This window comes from Lepidochelys kempii, chromosome 10 (assembly GCF_965140265.1).
Source record: "Lepidochelys kempii isolate rLepKem1 chromosome 10, rLepKem1.hap2, whole genome shotgun sequence".
NCBI lineage: Eukaryota > Metazoa > Chordata > Testudines > Cheloniidae > Lepidochelys > Lepidochelys kempii.
In genome coordinates, this window is record NC_133265.1 from 57,813,002 (window position 1) to 57,834,121 (window position 21,120).

The window sequence follows — 21,120 nt, forward strand, 5'->3', positions numbered from 1 at the left end:
AATGTCATTTTTGAAAGAAAACAGAACAAGCAAAAACATTCAGTTAAATGAGTTCAATGCTTCACTCTGTTTGAGCTGGAAAAAAGGAGACAAGTACAGCGTGGAAGAGGAAATGCTTTGAAGCAAATAGCCAATAATTCTGTTAAACTTCATCTAAAGTATTTTTTCTTGTATCAGACAGTCCTGTTGGAGAGGGCAAAGGTTTTTAAATGTTGTTTCTGCAACCTCTACAAATGCAAAAAAAACAAAATATAAAAGACAGTACTTGAACAGTATAGCATCTCAGATGTTCTGACTCTTTCTCCCTGACTCTCTTGAGAAGTCTACAGTGGGGACTTACGCTGATTTTGCATTCATTGATTAGAGTTTTCACATTATGTCTCATGACATTTTGTGGTGTCCCTGAGATCTTTTGGAAAAGCTTCTCTAGATCATGTTATCTCACAGGAAACCTAAATATATCCATTGAGAAATTTCATAAAAGGAATAAAAAACTCCTGCCATCATCACTGTATGTTGTTCAGCTACCATCTTTCCTTTCTGAGTGTCCTTTATAGACGTGGAACTGCATTCATTTTGCTACCCGCTTTAATTGAACACTAAAGAGGAAGGGCAAGGAATGTGATATGAAATTGCTGCCCCTAAATTCTTAGGCAGCAATTTCATATCACATTCCTACGTGGCTCCAGGCTCAGACTTACAATAGTGTGAAAAGTATGAGAAGTTAGGAAAAAATAATTTAACCAAGTCATGTTTAAAAAACACCCTGATTTATCCTATGGGGAAAATATATATTTTCAATAGATTTCATAAAATATCTTATGTGAGATTTTATACACTGGCAGCTTTTTCATGTTATACAGGATTATCTGGGTTCACATCCAATGCTGACACTGCAGAGTAGTACTAGGGAGTATGGAGGGACTAGAAGTATAGCCGTTTATGACAGCAGTATGTTTCTATCACTGGGGATAGGGAGAATAAGAACAGTCTACATAAAGGACTGTGTTTTTAGAGGCATGCTCCACATCTTTTATACATGTTCATTGCTGATGCTGCTATATCCTACCCACCTAGGAATCCCTCCTCTACTACTGCCACTAAAGGGTACAGATACCAGAATAATAAAGGGGAGAGTTAATTCTCCTCTCTCTCTGCTCTTGAAATGTTCCCATTGCTCCCTATTCCTGTAAGTCTTGGTTCATTTCTTACTCCTTTTATTTCCAGTTTGTTTGTCTTGATCCCAAAATTACCAAATGTTTTCTAAACAACAGGCCCCCTGAATTTGAATATCAGCCTATTTGCTCATCCTAAATTGCTTTGCCACAAGAAGTTTCAGCAAATGACATGTCACAGAGAAAGCAGGTTATTTTTCATTCCATTTATCAAAGTGGTTGGCAGTTCTCATTTCAAAAAAGGTGAAACAAAAATAAAGACTATGGGAAAATGTTAATCTGTATCTAGATCATCATAATAAACTGCCCTTAAAAACCAGTTCCGGTTGACTGTCACCACCTCCCCTTAAAACTTGAGGATGGTACAATATGGAAAAAAAGATAAGTTGGACACACAGGATAAAGATTTCAGTGCATAGAGGTGCACGCAATGATTTTCTATTGGCGAGCACAGATATGAAGACCAAATGGTACATAGAATCCACCCACACTGTTAGAAATAAATTGTCACAAATCTCCTTCCACACCCACCTCCACTCAACCACAGGACTGACTCTTCCCATCTCATCCCCCACTCATCCTCCCATTCCAAATCCCATCTTTCCTCTGAAGAATCCTCCCCAGTCTCTCCTCTTGATCCCCTCCAGGTCTTCCCAGTTTCTCCTCTTCTTAACAGACCTCCCAGTTCCCAGCGCCTGTTCTTCCTTCTGTGCCCCAGTTTCTCTCTTGGCATGCTCCCCTTGTTTCCCCTCCCCCTTCTTGCAGTCTCTCAGTGACCACTCTTCCCGTAAGGCCTGATGCTAACGCCATCTCTCAATTCACCACCATCACCACGAGACCGGAGTAGCTCCCTCTCTATCTAATGCTGATGCCAGCCTCTAGAGTAATAAGCACAGCAGTAAAGAGGACTCAGTAGCCTCAGGGGGTTGCGGGGGGGAGCATTCATTGGGTCTTTCAGGGAACATTAAAACCTGTGAGGAGGTAACCCCCACTGTGGCAGAGGTGCTGGAAGTACTTTCTGCCCCTTTTCCTGTGCAGGAGAAAACAGGAGAGAGATGAGCAAGTAACAGCAGCTGGGCTGTGGGCTTGCACATTCTATTCACCAGGGGAAATTAAAGGGCCTCCTGCAGAGGTGGTGTCCAGTCTGGTGCACTAGAGATGCACCCTTAATCCACCATTAAATGAGTCAAGTAAAGAGAATGCATCAGTCACCAGGAAGTATGTTGGTGGCACATTTTGTTACTAGCTCATTAAGTAATTGTTGTGACGAGTACTCATCATCCCCTTCAGTATTTGATTCTAGTTGAAAATCCACAATACTCATTTATTTTATACTGTGAAGCCTGGTTGGTTTCTCCCCATGCCTGTCAATCCCATCACTTTGAGGCAGAGATGCAATCAATTTTACAGCAACTACAGTATCACTGGCTTGTTGTTGTTTGAATTTAAAAAAAAAAAAACAATGTACAGAAAGGAGTTTTCAGGCTAATGATAAATGGATATTTGCCTTTTCCTCTATTATTTTTAATTATACTCGATAACTCCAGAAGAAATGACAGTTCTGTAAAGTTCACTGGCTGTTGGCCTTTAGTCATTTGGGTATCCAACTATTTGCACGCTGGTTAATGTTCATTTGGGTTTGGTCTACACTTAACAGTTTTGCCTGCATTGCTGTTGGTTAGGAGTGTGGGGGAAAAAAATCTTGCCCCTCATCATCATAGCTATGCTGGCAAAAGCTCCAGCCTATATGCAGTTATATCAGTGGCAAAGCCTCCCAGCATAGTTTATTTCATTCAGAGAACTGGTATAAGTATAGCAGTAAAGGAACTCTTTTGTTGATATAAATTACATCCCCATTAGGAGGATTTGCCAGTACAGCTATACTGGCAAACCCTTTCTGGTGTAGACACAGATTAACATATATGGTCCAAATTAATTCCAGGAATAACTGCATTGACTTCAGTAAGGCTACATCACATATGTCTATATTTTTAAAGCCCTTAAATGTAATTAGTTTTGTTATAAACAGCACCTTTAATTATTAAAATAAATAATTTTAAACGTCTTTCATCTTTTCATGCTATTTGTTTGCTTTCTATATTTCAGCTCAAACAAATATAGACTAATTAGTTTTCTTATTGTCTAGCTAACCAGTTCCCTGTCAATTTCACTTTCAGGTTCTCATAATGCTGAAATGGGTTAAATGCACTGCAAAGGGAGCACTGATTTGCCTTTTTTTTTTTTAAATGAAACTTACTTTTGGAATTAAATCAATATGGAAATACTCTGATTGGTCTTAGGTTTTAAACGTATTTGTACAAGAGGCACAGCCTATGGAGGCGATCACACTGCACTGTCAGAATTCCTGCAGGGGAAGGCACATACTCAAGCAGGAACTCTGCAGCTGGAGGCCAGGTTGGAAATGAGATCAATAGTGTAGAAAGCTTTTTTGAAGTCTATTTGGAGTTCAGCTAAGATACTTTGCACCATGTTGAAGTCTGCATTTGTAACTGTACATACTTACATATTAGACCAGAAGAGGTGGCAGCCAGATTTTCAAGTGCTCATCACCCAGAGTGCTGAACTCTTTTGAAAGTCTGGCCCCAATAAGGAGTGCTGAGCTCTTCTGATAATTCTGGCACTATCAAGACAGGAAGGCACAAAAAGATAAAATCTAAAGTAAGTAAGTAGGTGCAGAAAGCACACACGGAGAGCCAGAGAATCCAGTCGGGGCCACTCTTCCTCCCCAGCACCTCTCTGGACCCAGAACTGAGCTGAGAAGCCTCCTCTAACCTGAAACCTCCTCTAATCTGGAGGCACTAGGACCCAAGTGATGCCTCTCCTCCTTTCCCCTCTTCTTCCTCCCCCCTATGTGTCCTTAGAGAAGAACTGCTGAGAGGAACCAGCCAGACACTCCATCTGGTAGGAAAGGCTGCAGAAGCAGCCAAAGCAGGGGCCTTCGGACATTCAGGGAACTTTCTACAGTTGAGTGGACTTCCTCTGCCTGCACTGATTGGCTGTTTGCTCCAACCCTCTCCTTCCCACTCCCTTCAACTCAGTTTCCATCTACATCTGCCCCTATTACTCTCTTGTCCCCTGCCCTGTCCCCCTTTCCTTCAGGGTGCTCTCTCCCTTCGTTTTTCTTTCCATTTAGCTGATCACCTCCTAATTAAGCCCACCCTACTCCCCAAAAATATGTGGAACTAACATGTTTGCTGTCATCCTATTGTTCATTATGCTTCTGTTTAACACTCCTTCCCCCAGCCAGTGCTTGTCTTGTCCATTTAGATTGTAAGCTCTTTGGGGAGGGGCAGTCTGTAACTCTGGATTTGTAGAGCACCTAGCACCATGGGGCCCCATTCTTGGTCGGTTCTTAGGCACTACCATAACAAACAGTTATTACAATTACCACCATCGCTCTGTATACTGTCCAAAAGGGAAACTAGTACCATCTACAGTACTAGTCTACTGCTGTGCCTGTGCGTCTAACCACATCACAGTTGACCTCTCCCGATAGTATGTGCCCATGCAGGTGCAGCCACAGTCTGTGATTAAATTCTGCATCAAATTTAACCTGCCAGTGCCTCTTCAAATTCCCTATTCCAGCCTACATAAAACACCCATCCTTCCCTCCCTAATGCACCTAGAGACACGCTGTCTGTAATTTCTGTCCTCCTATCCAGTGTCCCACCAGTTCTACAGGTTGATGCATCATCAACCCACAGAACTCATTGCCAGGGGATGCTGTGAAGGCCAAAAGTATAAATGGGTTAAAAAAAGAATTAGATAAGTTCATGGAGGATAGGTCCATCAATGGCCATTAGCCAAGATGGTCAGGGATGCAACCCTACACTTTGTCCCTAAACTTGATTGCTAGAAGCTGGGACTGGAGAACAGGGGGGGAAGCATCACTGGATAAATTGCCCTATTCTGTTCATTCCTTCTGAAGCACCAGACACCAGCCACTGTTGGAAGACCAGATACTGAGCTAGAAGGACCATTGGTCTGACCCAGTATGGCCATTGTTATGTTCTCATGTGCCATGTATTAAAACTCTTTTTTTTTTAAAATAAATTTAAATAAATAAATAAATAAATTTAAAACAGCCACAACTAGAATATAAGTGACAGGTTTACTTGTTGGCTTTAATTGCACAGACACAAACAGTTGCCTATTACTAGCTACACTCATGTCAGTGAATAATAAATCTCACGCTGGAAATACCTACCATGATTCCCATTTAGGTCTTGGAAATCTAAAACTTACACCCTAAAAGTTATATTTATTAGAGACTAGGAACATTTAAGCCTGCACAGTGTACTGACCTTTTGATAGTAAATCAACAATGACCAGCTTTTGCCAATCGGCAGCTTGTAAGGAAATAAAAAAATAACAAGCTATCTGTCATATATAATCCCATCAGTTTATTTAATTCTGCTGCTCCTAATGTTTTTTACTTTGAACATCTGCTGGAGACATTATGGCATTTAGAGGTTAACTATTAGTTTTTAAATAACTAATCTCTTTACTAAATGACTTTAAATCTAATAAAAAGGAATGATGTGGTGAACAGTAAAGTATAACCACCTTGATATCACATATCAGTGACCTCATGTGGTACATTCTAGCTATTCATGGGATTTTTCCCAGCAGTTTTGTCATTTCACAAATGCAAATATAACAAACTCTGCACAGGAATCACTTCATTCACCATTGATATGCAACCAGTTGTGGCATGGAACACAGCCGCTAATTAACAGCACACAGTTACATAAAAGTTTAGGACAGGATATGAAGAATAGCTGATCTAAATTAAGATACAGGAGCAATGTAAAATGCAATTACCCAAGATGAGATTTTGCCAGATACCCCACCACCAGCAAAAAGTGCCATGAGTTCTTTAACAGCCACTGTAATCAGGATCTTTGCTTTACATCTCTTTCAAAAGACAGCACTTTCACACTGGATCAAAGTATAATTAAGGATTAGAATAAAGCAAAGAAGAAACCTTGACTCTTTCTTTGAAAGCGATCTGTTCTGAGAATTGGTAGGTTTGTGACTATCTAGGAGGTTGAGTACATCTCAGAAAGAGACTTAAATTTGACATAGCTAAAATCTTGATTTATTTTTTTTAAAATGAATCCATCAAAACTTGGCTTTGGACTGTCTGAGTTACCCGTGCTTTCCCAAAGAAGTTCCACCATCCATTCATCACCGCCATATTTCCATGGCTAAGTCAATTGGGTGCAGTAATACTTAGCCTCTTAAAGAAGTAGCATCCTGTAATATTAAAGACTTACCACATCCATGATCTGCATGAGGCTAAGAGTGAAGTAGACAGTAAGCGGCTGGGAATCATTGGCCACAGGCCTCTCCAGAGGATTGTAATTCTTCAGCAACTCCTTATAGAGCTTCCTCTGGAACTCTCCTTGCAGGGACACTTTGAACAAGTAAATTGTTTGAATAAGTAAACTGATAAATACTTAGGAATCTACTGTCAGCATTATGATGTAAAAGAATGCAGCATTCAGAGATGCTTTCCACTCAGAATCTGCTCCCATTAGCCAAATCAGGCATTATGTTACCTTTTAGTTTATACTTCCTCCTTCCAAGAAATTCTACCATAATCTATGTATTACATCTGTTCCATTAATTACCATACCAAACTCTTATCCCAAAACCTTCCACATAAACTTCCTCATGGCTGGACTTTACTAAAACTAGACAAGCCATTTACAACACACACTTTGCTTCTCTACAAAAGAAAAAGGACACTAAACTGTCTAAACTACTACATGCCACAAGGGGCCACCGCAATGGTTCCCTCAACCCACCCAGCAATATTGTTAACCTATCCAACTATACTCTCAGCCCAGCAGAAGCAGCTGTCCTATCTTGGGGCCTCTCCTTCTGCCCCTCCACCCCCACGAACATGATACAGTTCTGTGGTGACCTAGAATCCTATTTTCGACGTCTCCGACTCAAGGAATATTTCCAACATACCTCTGAACAACATACTAATCCACAGAGACCTCCCTACCAACACTACAAAAAAAAAGGATTCTAGGTGGACTCCTCCTGAACATCGAACTGGACTGGACTTCTACATAGAGTGCTTCCGCTGACGTGCACGGGCTGAAATTGTGGAAAAGCAGCATTACTTACCCCATAACCTCAGCCGTGCGGAACACAATGCCATCCACAGCCTCAGAAACAATTCTGACATCATAATCAAAAAGGCTGACAAAGGAGGTGCTATTGTCATCATGAATAGGTCGGAATATAAACAAGAGGCTGCTCGGCAGCTCTCCAACACCACTTTCTACAAGCCATTACCCTCTGATCCCACTGAGAGTTACCAAAAGAAACTACAGCATTTGCTCAAGAAACTCCCTGAAAAAGCACAAGATCAAATCCGCACAGACACATCCCTGGAACCCCGACCTGGGATATTCTACCTACTACCCAAGATCCATAAACCTGGAAATCCTGGGCGCCCCATCATCTCAGACATTGGCACCCTGACAGCAGGATTGTCTGGCTATGTAGACTCCCTCCTCAGGCCCTACGCTACCAGCACTCCCAGCCACCTTCGAGACACCACTGACTTCCTAAGGAAACTACAATCCATCCTGATAACACCATCCTGGCCACTATGGATGTAGAAGCCCTCTACACCAACATTCCACACAAAGATGGACTACAAGCCGTCAAGAACACTATCCCCGATAACGTCACGGCTAACCTGGTGGCTGAACTTTGTGACTTTGTCCTTACCCATAACTATTTTACATTTGGGGACAATGTATACCTTCAGATCAGCGGCACTGCTATGGGTACCCGCATGGCCCCACAGTATGCCAACATTTTTATGGCTGACTTAGAACAATGCTTCCTCAGCTCTCGTCCCCTAATGCCCCTACTCTACTTGCACTATATTGATGACATCTTCATCATCTGGACCCATGGAAAAGAAGCCTTTGAGGAATTCCACCATGATTTCAACAATTTCTATCCCACCATCAATCTCAGCCTGGTCCAGTCCACACAAAAGATCCACTTCCTGGACACTACAATGCTAATAAACGATGGTCACATAAACATCACCCTATACCGGAAACCTACTGACCGCTATTCCTACCTACATGCCTCCAGCTTTCACCCTGACCACACCGCACGATCCATCATCTACAGCCAAGCTCTGCGATACAACCACATTTGCTCCAACCTCTCAGACAGAGACAAACACCTACAAGATCTCTATCAAGCATTCTTACAACTACAATACCCACCTGCGGAAGTGAAGAAACAGATTGATAGAGCCAGAAGAGTTCCCAGAAGTCACCTACTACAGGACAGGCCTAACAAAGAAAATAACAGAACGCCACTAGCCGTCACCTTCAGCCCCCAATTAAAACCCCTCCAACGCATTATTAAGGATCTACAACCTATCCTGAAGGATGACCCAATACTCTCACAAATCTTGGGAGACAGGCCGGTCCTTGCCTACAGACAGCCCCCCAACCTGAAGCAAATACTCACCAGCAACCACATACCACACAACAGAACCACTAACCCAGGAACCTATCCTTGCAACAAAGCCCATTGCCAACTGTGCCCACATATTTATTCAGGGGACACCATCACAGGGCCTAATAACATCAGCCACACTATCAGAGGCTCGTTCACCTGCACATCCACCAATGTGATATGTGCCAGCAATGCCCCTCTGCCATGTACATTGGTCAAACTGGACAGTCTCTACGTAAAAGAATAAATGGACACAAATCAGATGTCAAGAATTATAACATTCATAAACCAGTCAGAGAACACTTCAGTCTCTCTGGTCACGCGATTACAGGCATGAAAGTTGTGATATTACAACAAAAAAACTTCAAATCCAGACTCCAGCGAGAAACTGTTGAATTGGAATTCATTTGCAAATTTGATACAATTAACTTAGGCTTGAATAGAGACTGGGAGTGGCTAAGTCATTATGCAAGGTAACCTATTTCCCCTTGTTTTTTCCTACCCCCCCAGACATTCTCGTTAAACCCTGGATTTGTGCTGGAAATGGCCCACCTTGATTATCATACACATTGTAAGGAGAGTGGTCACTTTAGATAAGCTATTACCAGCAGGAGAGTGGGTTTGTGTGTGTGGTGGGGGGGTTGGGGGGGTGAGAAAACCTGGATTTGTGCTGGAAATGGCCCAACTTGATTATCATACACATTGTAAGGAGAGTGATCACTTTAGATAAGCTATTACGAGCAGGAGAGTGGGGTGGGAGGAGGTATTTTTTCATGCTTTGTGTGTATATAAAAAGATCTTCTACACTTTCCACAGTATGCATCCGATGAAGTGAGCTGTAGCTCACGAAAGCTTATGCTCAAATAAATTGGTTAGTCTCTAAGGTGCCACAAGTACTCCTTTTCTCTTCTCTTCCCTGACTCTCAGTAGGTAGAACTTCTGGTTGATGTGTCTCACCTTTCAGAATCTGCCACTCTGACCAGTTCCCCTCTTTAGCCAGGGAGAGCAATTTCCAAACGTTAAGATCAATGTGTCAACATTTGCATCCTTTGGATCAGGGATGAGAACTAGTGAGATGTAGCAGTTTTTAATGGATGAAATACACTGCTCATAATTTGATACTTGCTGTAGCATTGCTGTAACTAGAAAAACAGAAGAATGTGATATACCTGAAAATGACGGAATAACCAGGAGATTACAAGGACAATCAAAGTACCCATATCATTGGACTGTAAACTCTCTGGGGCAGGGACAGTTTTCTTGCCCTGTGCTTGAACTGCGCCTAGGACATTGGGGTCCTGGTCCATGACTAGGATTCCAAGGCTTTACAGTAATACAAATACTAAATCACACCACCGGGGAAATTTTATCATCTTTGTGCACCTCAAAGCTCCATATCATTCTAGAGAAGACACTGATTCTGTCATTTACTTTTGGTGAGAGAGAAATCATACCCCTGAGATGGAAGTATGGAAGAGCCAATACAGGAGAGAATTAGAGAAAATGGAAATCCACAACACTGTAGGAATCAGTCCTTTTTGTGTTTGACCTGTGTGTCTGTCCCCAGCCCAAACCAATGTTGTCATCTGTCCCCCACCTCCCTGCTTATTTCCTGATCACCAACCTTTTGTTCCCCACACAAAGGACTCCCAGGTCCCTACCCTGAGGAGCTTACTGTTTAAAAGCCAGGAGTATGTTTCCCCTCCCGCTCATCTTTTAGCCCCTACTCCTGCCAAGGGGGTAAAAACCATTGAGGCTGATCCCAGACAGTGATCTGGGCTAGGGAACAGTTTTCATGCCACTGGTCTGAGCACCAATGCAACAGCAGGATGTGGGGAGAGGGAACAATCTGGGGGTGGGCATCAGTCCACCCACCACTGCAGAAGAGTCCTGCAGAAGACTCTCCAAAAGGATTTAAAGGCAATTGTCTTTCTTCCTAACCCACATGGGTATCCCTTACATGCCAGCACATTAGGGATCACATCCCCTCCTCTCAGCTTGCCAAACACTGCTCATGGCTACCTGTTGGGCTAGGGGCAGTTTGCAGAGCATCTGCACAGTGGCCTCATCACCCAGGCTACATCTGATGACTAAGAACCAGGACAGTAAACTCCAGCCCGAACCCTGTGGAGAGAAGGGGCTAAGCAAAGGATGTGTGGGCAAGCAGAGCCCTCAGATACACAGCCACAAGGGGCAGAAAGGGAAAGCGAAGCACAAAAGTCCACTCACCATGTACGAGCCCCACAGCCACGATCAGCCAGACAGTCAGCTCCCGGAGTCCCATCCCCAGCCTCGCTAGGGAAGTGCAGCAGCTGCAGAGCCCCAGACCCAGAAGCAAAGTTCAGCTTGAGCCCCAAATCAGCCAGGCAGCTGCCGAAAACAGGCACTCAGAGCAGGATAAAGAAAGGGAAAGAGACGCAGAGCAGAAACTAGAAGGCAAGTGCTTGGTGGCACACAGGGCTGAGAGGTTCTGGGGGACGGGGTGTCAGGAACAGGGCTCCAGCTCCTCTTCCTGGTCCCAGCTCCCTTCCTGGGCTGGCCCCGGATCTCTCCTTGAGATGCTGCCAGCTCAGGCACAGCACAGGAATGCTAATGACTGCCCCCCTCCCTCCACCTCCTCCTGCACGTAATGGCTTTCCCTACTTTCCTTAATCCTTGTAGACCCTCAGGCAAGGGCAGAGGGGAGGCAGAGACGTTGCAGCAGCTGGAGAAATGCAGCCCGTTCAACGGAGCAGCCCTAGCTTTATAGGGCTGTGTGTGTGAGCTAAGAGCGGATCTCACTCTCCACCCTTCCCTCCCTCCATGGCTACTCAGCCCTGTGACAGTCACTCAGGCACAACTCCCCTCTGGCCCCATCCCACTGCCAGTCTCTGCAGTTCACTCCAAGAGGGGCACTTTGCTACCGCAGGATCAAGCTACTCTTGCTCACATTTTAACAACCAAGCTGAGCTGCAGCCTTCTCCTTTAGGGTACGAAGCACAGGGGGGGCAGGAGCTCTGGCTCATCCCTGCCTGCTGAGACACTTCTCTCTGCACAGTCGTCAGACGCTGGGGCGGCCACAAATCCAGCAATTCCTAGTAAATGGAGCTGACTCAGCAGTATAGGGGCTCCTCTCCTGGGACAAATAAGGGAAAAGCAAAACTTGTGCCAAACTTGCATTTATTAATAAGACAGGAATATACATTCTGGTGGTCCTTTAAGTGAGAGCACCTTATTGGAACCTGATCAGTTTTCTAGTGATTGGACCTTTAATTGCACTTAAAGCTAAAAATAAGAGCCCCCACTCCTACCTTGCTCAACCCCTTGCACACTGGTCTTAACTGGCCCCGGGGAGGATAACCCCACGTAAGATGCTCTGCTCGTGCAGAGGTGGCTTTCTGCCTCTCTCACTCCAGGCTGCTGGGGTAGCAAGGAAAAAGAGCATGTCTGGGACCCCCTATGCCATGCTGCTCCTCAGCAGTGCCTTCAGCTTCAGGTGCCATTGCAGACTGGCCCTGGCATGAACTTGCTGCTCTAACAAAGAAGGGTACTGGTCTATCCATAGCTGCAGCAGGATAAAGGACTGCAGAGGAGAGCTTTAAGTCACTGTTGCCCCCCACCCCAACCCTGACTTGCACTGTGTGCAGTGCAGCCATAGCCAAGGATCTGACCCCTAGTCACATTTGTTTTGGGGGGCAAGTGGAATCAGATAATGTCGTATATGCATGAACCATTCTGTGCCCTTTAGATCCCAGCTGCCGCACAGAGCTGGGAGCTCAAGTGTGAGATGGTTATTTTTTTCCCCAGTGTCTAGAATACCATGTAATTTAAAAAGAGTTGCAGGAGAAATCCATGGCCCCTGATTTATTGATGACACTAAACACATTTTTTTAAAGGACACCAGAAACTCAGCCAGATCTGGTACGGAGCCCACAGCCTCAAACCCTCGCCATGCTACTCACCCAATGAGATTCAGGTCCATTTGCTCTTACACTGAAGCAACAAAAATCTTAGTTTTCCAAGGTCTGGTTTCCTTTCCTTCAAAAAAAATTGCCTTTACATGCTATTAATATTTTTATGTTCTTCCTTAAGGGTTTCAGTCCTCCTGGGTGCCAAATGCTGGATGTTCAGCATCCTTCACATCCATGGACTTCAACGGGCATTGAAGCTACTCATCAGGATCAGGCTTCTAAAGCTGTTCAGGAGTGTATTAAAATATCGGATTACTTTATACCCAGTAGTGTTTCTATATTTGCTTGTCTTTCAACCAAAGGATACTGAAGCACTTTAACAAACCTAAATTTATACACAAATCCCATAAAGGGATCACTTCATCAACCAGTAAAATGTAGTCATAACAGCCACCCTTCTCCCCCACCCCACCTCACCTCACCCCATCATACACACCCTTGCTTAAACCTTCTGTGAAGCACAGATTTGCAAAGAGACATCTCCATTTTGGTGGAGAGGTTTACTAATTGCTAATTCGTAGATCAGCATCTGTGTGGCATTTACAGTTCACTAAACCGTAACTTATAGTAAAAGCACATTTCCAGGGAAACAAACACTTAGGCTACTGCCTTAAAACCATAAATCCTAAGTAATCAGCGCTTAGGAGAAAAAAATTTGCCGCAACTCTGTACTTTTGATTGGAACTGGCTAGAAATAGTCAAAATACAAATTTATGAAGAGGGTTTTTTTAATGTACCTATTTTGCCAGAAACTTTCACTTAGCCTGAAATCCATAGCCCATGTGCAGAACCTGAGTAAATGGGTGGGGAGAAGCTTGGGAATATGTAGATGAAATTTTTCTCCTAACAGCAGAACACACAGTGGATCCCTGCAGTTCATGGATATACTGATTCTGCCTCCACCTCCTCACGCTCTCTCTCAGCTTAAGCACACATCCCTAGTCCCTACACAAACACAGATACTGATGTGGAGGAGTGACACCATGATATTTAGGTCTGGTCTACATACTGTTTTGTACCAATTCAATTATTTCAGTTAGGGACTTGTTTTCCTACTGAAATTATTTAATCCCTCCTGTGGATGTAGCTATACTGTTAGACTTTATTCCCCTTACCTTATAAGAAGAAACTATACTAATTTAACTGCATGTGCAGTAGAGGGGCTGTATCACTAACTATACACGGTGCAATGTGTGTGTAGACAAGTCCTCAGTCCCACAGTACGTAGAAAGATGCAGAGTCCCTCATGCATAGCCTCTCTTCCCAGCCTCCTTCCACACAGCACAGCCAGGGTGCTTCAGTTGCACTTGGGCCTTTCTGTAGCCACATTAAGGGAGCCAGTGAATTTCACTCTTAGGGATTGACTGAATCCTGCTGGGGCAACAAAGTACAAACTGCAACTCCCTGCATGAGCAGATATCAGTGCATTTCAGACCAAGGATTCAGTCTCATGGAGGGTGGCAATGTTTGCACTACCCTTGCTCGTGATGTGGAAGTAAAAAGAAAACAGTAGAGTTTAAGCATAGAAGTTTCTGGTTATCAGGGAATAAGGTACATATTATCAAGGGGTGCGAAATTCGGTTTAGGAACGGATGGCGTAAGGAGTACATAATCTGCAATCTCCCCGATTGGGAGTAAAAGTTTAACAGGTCAAAGTACGGACATTGAGATATGGGGGTATATTGTTCATATAATGGCTATGTTCAGGTGTGGAGTATAATGAGTGGATACGATGATGAAGATCGATTGTAGTTGAGACTCCATTGGATCTCCAACAGCAGGCATTGCATGGAGCTCACCACTCCCGCTAGCCAACCCTGACCACATTTTAGGTTGTGCTGGCTTGTTGTGTTCTCTCCTCTCCAACACCATAATGCAAGATTTACTGGTACAAATCAACCCTTCTCCATGCAGACTTTCTGTGGTCAGGAGCTCCATGACATGGGTTATACTGTGCAATGTCAGATGGAAAGTTAATAGCAGTCCCGGGGGGGGCGGGGGGGGTCAATGGACTGAGCTGGTGACTAGCTGACTCGTGTAGGATCAATTTCTGATTACTTTTAGTTGTTAAAATGGCTTTTGGTAAGTTTAGCCACCCCATAAATAGCTGTCACATTGTATTTCTGAGAAACATAAAGGATGACTTCATGACAAACACATGATTGAATAGAAAAGATCCTGATGCAGTTCTAATGTACAAAATTTGGAAAATAATCGTGATAAATGCAACATTTATTATGTATTTTAAAATATTTGACTGTGTTTCCCATTTACAATGTTTAAAGTATTTTAAGCCAATAAGTGGGTTATTACTTTCGGTTCAAATCCCTGACCTCAGATTCTGTGCTTTTGCTACAATAGTTCAACGTCCTGGACAACTGCATCTTAGCAGATATTTGCTATTGTTTTGCTTATCTGTGATAGAAGACAGTGAGCGTTCATCGAATAATAGAGAAAACTGTAGTTTATCAGTCACTGTTAGTTTTGAACTCTGAAGAGCCACTTACTCACCTAAGTTACCTACCATCTGTTTGGTTATCTCTAAAGGGCCTGTCACTTGGTACCTAGGTGCCTGCCCTCAGGCCCAAGAAGGAAAAGCAACAGCTAAGTGTGCACAGCCTGAGCAGAGCAGAACATTTCTGCTTTTTCACATATAAGGTGGTGTATTTCCTGCAGCCTCTCTGGCACACTGGCCAATGAGGTGCAAGCTGAGGCAACGGAAAGGCCATGCTCATTTGAAACCACACAATACACAAGGCGTGTCCAGTCATCAAGACCAATCCCCTCCGCCCCCACAGGATACTCTCCCCCCAGGGGATATACTTTTCTGACAGGGTAACGCCTCAGTGGCTTCCTTTTAAATGCTCTGCCTGAGGCTGAGACTGTGACTGATTTTTGGGCTGGAATCAGATCCTCGGCAGCACTGAAGAGCTGGGAATCGGGGACAAACCCCCAGCTGCCCGCGGCTTCGCTCCAGCCAGCGCTCGGTAGCATTTCTCCTCCCCCTGCCATCATCCCTTTGCAACCAGCCCGCCCCGCGGGCCGTAGCTGCTCGCAGCGCCCGGCTCCAGAGGCTGCCCGCGCCCGCTCTGGTTCTGCCACAGGCCGCCTGAGGGAGCCACCTGCGCACGCGACCCACCGCCCGGGGACCGCGTCCACGGCTCAGCGCTGCCCTCTGCTGGCGGGCTGCGATCCCGCCGCTCTGGCCCACCCCCCCGCGACTTGGCCGCCGAACGGCCCTGCCCCCCCCACTCCTCGGGCCCTCCCCCGCGGGTCTGCCTGCCGCGCGGGGGCTGGAGGAGCCGGCCCCCACTAGCCCAGCCCCAGCCTCTCCACCTGCTGCGGCTGCGCGCAGCCGGCCGGCGCCGGGTGGGGCTCAGCAGCCCGCGCGGCAGAGGCTGCAGGGCAGGTTTCCACGTGCCAGCGCAGCCGGCCGGCCAGAGCTGGTCCTGGGGCCCAGCTGCGGTGCGCTGACCCGGGGCCATAGCCTCAGGCCGCCCCTGCAAGCGAGGGTGGGGCGCGGGAGACCCCTGCTGTTCCCCGCAGCCTGACGAGGGGGCAGGGCAGTTCCAGCCAGGCCTGGGTGCACCCAAAGGCCCCTTCCCCCGCGGCGTCAGCACCATGTTGAAGTTTGCATTTGTAACTGTCGCAATTGCTGCCCCAGCAGCAATGGAGCGGCTCACGCTGCGCCCCGTATAGAATCCCAGGAGCAGCGAGAGGGACCGCGCGGGTCCTTGAGTCTAACCCCCACCCAGGTGCGGGATTGCAGCCCCCCCCCCCCCCGTTTGGGTGAGCGCCTGGGATCTGGGAGACTTACCTCCAAATTGCAAATCAAAAAGAAGAAATTTAAAAGCAGATCGCCTGCATCCCCGGTGAGTGCCCTACCCCCAGGGCTATTGGCTATAAGGGCTCAGGCCACTTAACTCCAGAAGAGGGTTCACAGCCATGAATCCTTAACAAAGAGGCACATATGTCCCTTTGTAGATACAGGCCCTAAGTGCTTCTTCAGTAGTGAGTAGCTTAGGCAATTCCCTGCTCAGCTTGCTGGCTTCTGTGAAGCCCTACAATGGATGGGGTGCCTGGACACCTAACTCCGAGCTATGAATTCCACTAGGTGACAGGGCACCCTTAGGTGTTGCAACACCTAAGACCCTTTGTGAATTTTGCCCTATGCAGTCTACACCAGTGCTTCTCAAGCTATCTGATGTGGGGAACCAGCAGTTTTTTTTTCCAATGTGCGAGCAGACTAGCAGCCAATGGCTCACGGACCGCCACCGGTCCACGGACCACCACTTTGAGTAGCACTGCTCTAGACTGAGCTTCCATGTTTGAGCATTGCTCTATCACCTCAACATATGCCAGTTAAAGACAAACACAACCCTGTTATTTAGAACCATTTAGGGTCCTCAACATCTTTCCTTCTTAGTAATTAAAAGCAAACTCAGTTATAAAAATTCTGCTGTTACCAACGATGAGCTCATTAACATTAATAAAGAATAAACTTGCTGTAAAAATAAACTAATTAACACTTACCTGTAGAAACTCAGAATAAATCAGTGACTTAATTGTTTATTAGGAAAGGTTAAAAAGAAAAGTCTGTTCTTCATGGATTGTATGGAAGCCCAACCTCCAGTAATAGAAGAGCTGAGAGAATAATTCATAGCAAATAATTTCCTTGATAAATCTTATTTTTCTGTTTGTGGAATAGCTCACATTTGTTATTTGAAGTTATTAAATCCATTTTATATACTCCATAGTTTGCTATTAAATTAAAAATCCATAATGTGAACTCTGATGCTTAGCTGTGAGTGGGCACATAAATCTTGTGGTATTATTTCTGTTCCCTCACTGGAGTTTAACTCTTATGAGATTTCTGGTGTGACTGCTCACAGGAAGTGGCTCAAGTTTAAAATATTATCATGAATATTCATAGAGAGTGAAAAGACATATGAAGCAAACCGAAAAGGGTGCAAGCATCGCTGTACATTCCTGGGCTGTTTCAGCAGCCTGGGCAGATAAGAAACCTCATATACCCTTGACTCAGGGCTCCCTTTATAATTTGTAAACAGAGGACATAAATAACACAAAAGAAAACAAATTTGCTGACAAATGCTATCTCAGTCCCCCAAGGTTTTTCCCTTGCCTCCAACACTCAGGGAGAAAAATCCACTCAGTTCCAGTCCACCCTGTAGGTCCAGCTTCCTCTTTCTTACAGATGTCATCCAGCCATGTGATAGGCAGGGATCCATTAGCCCTTCCCAGAGAGCTGCTTCATCTTGTCACAATGGTCAAAGCAAACTCATTTAAAAATGCAAACAAATATCTGCAGAAAATCTTGAGCACCCACTTCTGGGTAGCATGTAGAATGCAGAACTATTAACATACCAAAAAACCACTACTGAATATAAATTATTTTGTTTTTCCAACATATTGATCCAGTTTTTCAAAATTAGAAAATACAGTTGTATCCATACACATCTGTGATTGAGTCATACTCAGTAAAATTAGGAAAGCCGTGCATTTGAAGAGTAAGATTGGGTGCAAGCAAATATCTGCACAAATTTATTTGTCTAACTTGAAAATGTGGCCTGTTTCTCTCTCTCTTATGCAAAAAGAGAAATGTATTCCTGTGCAGCACATCTAGGCATTGCATAGATCTCACTTAAACCCTATTTTGAGAGCTTACATGAAATTTTAATGGTGCAAAGGTCTCTATTGGCCTTCTGCACAGGGGTATATTCCACCCAAATAGCACAGAAAACTACTGTTGAAAAAGCTGCAAAATCCTGCATTAAAGCTTATGTGAACCTCCCCCCCATTGTTACATAAACCATAGCTCATTTATACCTGAGAGCTCTTCTAGTTTCATATACAGTATAAGGAAGCTTAGTATAGTTGTCAATGCACAGGGGACAAGGACTGAAGACAATTCAAAGTGATTTGCTAGTGGACTGCAAAATTATTAGGATTGTGCAGTGACTGGTTCATATCTGTGAGTGTGAGTGAAGATCTTTTTCTCTCTGCAAAGACCTAGGCCATGCAAAGCAATTAACATGACAGAAAAATGATACAACAGTCCTGAGATTATACCATTGCAAAAGTGACTGTGATTCAGATGCAACTAGAAAGGGACTGTAGTGGTTTCTGACTTTGATCTAATTATTGTATGACTGCAGTGACCCAGGACTTGCCTTGTCATAAGAGATCTGATATTGCAAGTCATGTAGAGCAGATACAATAGATGTAGAATAGGCTAGAAGAATATGCCTTTCAGTTAAAAAAAGTAAATTACAATATATGTGAGCAGTTTAGTTGCTTGCCCTACAAAAGAGAACTCATTCCTGAATATTTAAATTTTCTAATTATTCAAATAATATTTTATGTAACTGTTTAGTTACTTCCCATACATTCAGATTTTAAGGTGAGTCCTAGCAAGCGCTTGGTGTTGTATTTACAGTGGTCTAATTTATTCAAACAGTGGCATCAGCCCTCTGAAAATGTAACCATGTATTGTACTTCTTGGACTTTCTTTTTCTTTCTGGGCTACTCTGACATTATAAAAGTATTGTCATCCCCTTATCAAGAGGTTGCAGATCTTAGAGTCTTACAGGTCAGGTTCCAACTGGAGAAAACGTCAGTGAGTTGGAGTCTAGCTATTTCCTTAATGCAACTGGTTTATTTACAATATTTAGAACACTTGTCAGGGGAGGTCTAGATAATATTCAGTCTGCCTTGAGTGCTAGAAGACCTCTCGAAGTCTCTTGCAGTCCTATGATTCTATAATATATATACACACACCAGTTCTTGAACAGAGGTGGACACAAACACTGCACAGGCAGTCTGTCCTTTTTTGAAATCTCAGCTCCAACACCAATGTCAGAGAATCATAGGGTACAAGGGATCACAAGGGTCATCTAGTCTAACCATCAGCCAAGATGCAGGATTTGTTGTGTCTAAACCATCCAAGACAGATGGCCCTCCCGCCTCCTTTTGAAAACCTTTAGTGAAGGAGCTTCCACAATCTCCCTAGGCAGTCTGTTCCATTGTCCTACTGTTCTACAGTTAGTAAGTTTTTCCTGAGATTGAATCTAAATCTGCTATACAGTAGTTTGAACCCATTGCCTCTTGTCCTGCCCTCTGTGGCAAGAGAGAACAACTTTTCTCCTTTTTTATGGCAGCCTTTCAAGTATTTGAAGACCAATATCATGTCCCCTCTTAATCTCCTCTTTTCTAAGCAAAAATACCCAATTCCTTCAGCCTTTGTTCATATAGATTGCATTCAACCCCTTTGATCATCTTTGTCACTCGCTTCTGGGTCTTTTCCCGCTTCTCTACATCCTTTCTATATACTAGTGATCAAAACTGGACGTAGTACTCCAGCTGAGGCCTAACCAGAGTAGAGCTGTACTATCAACTCTTGTGACTTGCATGCTATGCCTCTGTTAATGCGATCTATAATTGCATTTGATTTTTTTGCAGCAGCATCACGTTGAGGTTGTGATGCACCACAACTCCCACATCCTTTTTGGCAGTGCTGCTGCCAAGCCAGTTATCCCACATTCTGTATTTGTGTGTTTGTTCTCCCCCCACTCACAAGCACCTTACATTTGTCTTTGTTGAATTTCATTTTGTTGGCTGTAGCCCAGATCTCCGATTTATCAAGAGCTAAAATTCAGAGGGCTTTATCTTCCAAAGTGTTGGCAACCTCTTCTGCCCCCTCCCCCCCAGCTTTGAGTCATAAGCAGATTTGTTCAATATGCTCTCTATTCCTACATCCAGGTCGTTAATAAAGATGTTAAACACCAGACCCAGAACTAAATCCCAGAAAGCAACTCTGCCCCCCAAAATTGACTCTAGGTAGAGAGATGAAGGCAGAGAGTAAATTCTTTTGCTGTTTGCAACAACTTTCTAAAAAAAGAACCCATAATCATCAAACAACAATGCAGTATTTCTTAAGACTTAACAGTGCTCACATGGTAAGAATAAAAACATGTAAAATCATGGGTAACAGTGCCATCTGGTCAATCCCGACATAACTATATCTTTTAAAGTTCCATCCTTTTGGCCTTTATATATATTGTCTTCACCAATTATGCCAGAGATGAACTTTTGTATCTCTTATAACGGTAGGTCCAATTAAATAAAAGTGGGTTTCCCTGCTTCTGACAGCTGGAGCCTAGTCACTGGGTGTCACGCATGTAAGTATCAGAGATTTCCCAACAAATACCCCACAGGTGCTTTCCCCTGTTGAGAGCTGTCCTGAATTTTCATTCATATCACACCAGGCACATTTCCATTTTGACTTCTAGAGAAGTAATTACTTGGTGCTGTCATTTCAGCTTCTGTCAAGTCCTGGTGAGGCATTTTGTGGTTGCAGGGCACTGCCGTCGCTTCTGACTGACACTGCAATCACATCATAACACTGTCACTTTGCCATCTCACTGCATCAATCTAGAAACTTGGCA

At 44.2% G+C, this 21,120-nt stretch overlaps 1 protein-coding gene across 2 annotated transcripts in view; it reads right to left on the reverse strand.

Annotated features, from left to right (window-relative positions):
- CHRFAM7A (CHRNA7 (exons 5-10) and FAM7A (exons A-E) fusion) overlaps window positions 1–21,120 on the reverse strand; it is a 117,385-nt gene that overhangs the window by 84,207 nt on the left and 12,058 nt on the right. The window contains exons 1-2 of one of the 2 annotated variants that reach the window (XM_073303720.1): window positions 11,635–11,806; window positions 6,476–6,615 (exon numbers count right to left, since the gene is read on the reverse strand). The exons of the other annotated variant lie outside the window; for it this stretch is intronic. Coding sequence (XP_073159821.1) covers window positions 6,476–6,615; window positions 11,635–11,710 — 216 coding nt within the window. The 5' untranslated portion in view covers window positions 11,711–11,806. Of the gene's footprint in view, window positions 1–6,475; window positions 6,616–11,634; window positions 11,807–21,120 lie in introns of those variants that run through there. 2 annotated transcript variants of the gene reach the window in all.